This window comes from Otolemur garnettii, unplaced genomic scaffold (genome assembly GCF_000181295.1).
Source record: "Otolemur garnettii isolate 467f Iridium unplaced genomic scaffold, OtoGar3 scaffold00013, whole genome shotgun sequence".
NCBI classification, from domain to species: Eukaryota; Metazoa; Chordata; class Mammalia; order Primates; family Galagidae; genus Otolemur; species Otolemur garnettii.
This window is the reverse complement of record NW_003852408.1, coordinates 877043-880705: the sequence shown is the minus strand read 5'-3', so window position 1 is coordinate 880705 and position 3663 is coordinate 877043. Positions and strand designations below refer to the sequence as shown.

The 3663-nt window shown below is 38.2% G+C and overlaps 1 protein-coding gene across 3 annotated transcripts in view; it reads left to right on the top strand.

Annotated features, from left to right (window-relative positions):
• The window catches only part of GIGYF2 (GRB10 interacting GYF protein 2), a 145264-nt gene that overhangs the window by 108458 nt on the left and 33143 nt on the right, over positions 1 to 3663 (top strand). For all 3 annotated transcript variants that reach the window (XM_023510308.1, XM_012802254.2, XM_023510307.1), the window contains 2 exons: positions 761 to 922; positions 3299 to 3457. In XM_023510308.1, the coding sequence (XP_023366076.1) occupies positions 761 to 922; positions 3299 to 3457 (321 nt within the window). The remainder of the gene's footprint in view (positions 1 to 760; positions 923 to 3298; positions 3458 to 3663) is intronic.

Below are 3663 nucleotides of genomic sequence, written 5' to 3'. Positions count from 1 at the left end.
TGGCTGGCGCCTTAGCCGGTTGAGCTATAGGCGCCGAGCCAAAGGGTTTAGATTTTTAGAGTAAAGAGTCCTGCTGACTGTAAGCCTGAGGGTCATTTTTTGGTGAGGGTTAGATGTTGAGGTGAGGAACTTGGGCAAAACTGAATGATGGGAAACTGGAAAAGAGACTTGGGAGTATGGGTGAGAAAAAATGAAAGCCTGAATTTCATCTGTGGCAATGGAGCTAGAGACTAGTGCTGGATTTGACTAGTGTTTGGGGACTAGAAATGATGACATTTGTTATGTGATTAGTCTTTAAATTTTAAAATGTTTGTATAATTTCTCACATTGACAACTTTACTTTGTTGTTGAATCCTGATAGCTAGCTATGCTATTATATGTTCAATGAGAAAATTTTTTATAGGAATGAGCAAAGGAATACTTATCTACTATTCAAAAGAATTCTGATGTTGCTTTCCTTCTGTGGACCCTTTCTGTCCCACATGTAGGAGATGTTATAATGGTGGTGTGGTGTGGTGGAAGGCAGGGAAAAGTGGGAAGAATGGTGCCATTCAGCTGAGAAGAGTGTAAAACTCCTCTCATTCCAGTGACATCTCAAAATTTTGAGTTCTTCCAGAGTTTTATCACTCAGTTGCAGTACAAGTGACTGAGTGAATGGTAGCATCTGCACATTTCAGCATCCTAACAATACTGGTCAGTGCTTTTGGAGTGTTCCTGTTCTTGATTTCAAGTTTCTCAGAATATTCTTGTGTAATCACAGCTAGAGCAGGAGAGGAGAGAAGCAGAAATGAGGGCAAAGAGGGAAGAGGAGGAGCGAAAGAGGCAAGAAGAACTCCGTAGACAACAGGAGGAAATTCTTCGGAGACAGCAGGAGGAAGAAAGGAAAAGACGGGAGGAAGAAGAACTTGCCCGAAGGAAACAGGTATATCTCTGGGAAATCTGACCATAAGATTCAGTCCATCATTTCACAAGTACTCCCAAGGTCCATGGGGAGTTAATGTCAGGCTTAATGTTAGAACCTTATAAGACTTTCCTCTTTGGTATAGTGGTGAATAAATAAAGAAAAATAAAAGTTAAGTGCCAGTGGGTAGGAACGTGGTGGGGAGAACCACATGAACCTTATACAATTCAATCACCTTTAGAAAGAATCTTAGAATTTTTCACCAACACCCAGTAGAGAGAGATTCTTCAGTCATAGTAAGCCATTGGAATTGATTTCCTTTTCTTTTATAAACCAGTTAGATTTCAGAAGTTTTACCCTTGCTATTAAAACAACTAGGGAAATAACTTTTGGTGTGTAGTACTGAACATAAAAATTGTTAAACTACAAGGGTGGCTGGGCGAGGTGGCTCGTGCCTGTGATCCCAGCACTCTCGGAGGCTGAGGTGGGAGATTCCTTGAGCTCAGGAGTTTGAGACCAGCCTGAGCAAGAGCAAGACTCCTGTCTCTACTAAAACAAGAGGAAAAACATTAGCTGGTGTTGTGGATGCCTATAGTTCTGGCTACTCAGAGGCTGAACCCAGGAGTTTGAGCTTGCTGTGAGCTCAGCTAACTCCACAGTGCTCTAGCCTGGGCAAAAGAGTGAGACTCTGCCTCAAAAAACAAAATAAGCACACCCACAAGGGCTTTAAAAAAATTATGGTAACATGTGTTACATAAAATTTATCATTTTAAGTGTCTGTTCAGTGACATTAAGTGCATTTGCATTGCTATGCAAACCTCACCAACATCCATCTATAGAACACTTCATCTTTGCAAACTGAAACTCTGTAACCATTAACCAGTGAGTCTGTTCTCTCTGTCCCTGAATAACTACTGCTCTTCTTTCTGTATTTATGATTTTGACTACTGTAAGTAGAATCATACAATATTTGTCCTTTTATGACTGGCTTATTTTACTTAAGGGTCTTGTATGTAGTAGAATGTGTCAGACTTTCATTCCTTTTAAAGGCTAAATAACATCCCAGTGTAGTATATACCACATTTTGTTAATCCATTCATCCGTTAGTAGACATTTGGATGACTTCTCCATTTTGGCTATTGTGAATAGTGTGGGTGTGAACACAGGTGTACAGGTAGCTGTTTAGTCCTTGCTTTCAACTCTTTTGGTTATCTACCCAGAAGTAGAATTGCTGGATCATAGTGATAATTCTATTTTATTTTTTTGAGGCATTGCCATACTATTTTCCACACCTGATGTACCATTTTACATTCCCATGGGCAATACACAAGGGTTTCAGTTCCTCCACATCCTCCCCAATAACACTTGTTATTTTCTGGGTTTTTGTTGTTTATTTCTGATAATGGCCTTCCCAGTGGGTATGAAGTGGTATCTCACTGTGGGTTGTTCCCAGTGAGTCAGTATTACATAAGAATGTTTAAATGAAAATCCTCATAGGCTTTGCTTAAGTATTTATAACCAGTGAGATTTAACATTTTTCATGGTTTTTTGTTATTTTTAATTCTGTTTTGAGAGTTCACTGTTTATTTGGCTAATTTTTCTATTGGGGTTTCATAGACTCCATTTGAAAGAATCCACTCTCTAATAACCCTAAGATCTAGACTTTACCATACATTTCCTGCTTGTTGGCTCCAAAAGGTGCTCTGTGAAAAACACAAGCGTCCAAGCTGAGCTGAGATTAGAACCACTGTTTCTTAGAGTCATACTGCACATCAGCATGTAAAAGCTCCAACGAGCATTACAGTAAAGATATCTGTTTAAATCTCTGTTGCTCAGTGTTCCCTAAATGACTTTGATAATGGGACCCTTTTCTTTGTACTACTTGATTTCAGTGGGACTTTTGTTCTTCAGAACATGTGCTGGACACATGAACAACTTTATTCTCAATACTTCTATTGGGAGAAATTATCTCACCATGAGGTGAAGAAGCTAGGTTGATTTGACCTTTCTAGGTTCCCAGTTGATTGAAAAATAGGGACTAACAGTTCCAATGGGGAAACCAAAGCCAGAGTTCTAAAGTGGCTCTTTCTATGGTTAATCCATAAATGATATAGTTAATATAGAAAACAGGATCATCTTCACAGTGTATTGCAGTTTACTAAGAGTTTATTTTATCTATTTATTTTTTTACTAAGATTTTAAATATAATTTTCTTTTTATTAATGTACTCACTTCCTTAACTCAACTTTTTACTCTAGGTCCTAGTTGTATACTTTTTGTATTTACTGTTAACAGAGTTTTAAGATAATCTAACCTATTCCTATTCAGATTACAACATAATATATTGATTGACTGACCCAGAGATGAGCTTATACATCCTTCCTTTTATTTCTTTAGGAAGAGGCTTTGCGACGCCAGAGGGAGCAAGAAATTGCATTAAGGCGACAGCGTGAAGAGGAAGAAAGACAACAGCAAGAAGAAGCTCTTAGGAGACTGGAAGAAAGGAGAAGAGAAGAAGAAGAAAGGCGGAAACAGGAAGAACTGTTACGCAAACAGGTGACTAGATGGCCTATTCCTCTAAAGGCTCTTTTGAAACTAGTAATTGGTGATTGTCACTATTAATATTAGAAAATATTAGGACATTAAAATAGCCCATCTAAAACCTTTCCAGGTTGCTGAAAATTACCAAAAGGAACATAACTGACTTTTATTACTTTTTTTTTTTTTTTTTTTTGAGGTAAAGCCTCAAGCTGTCCCCCTGG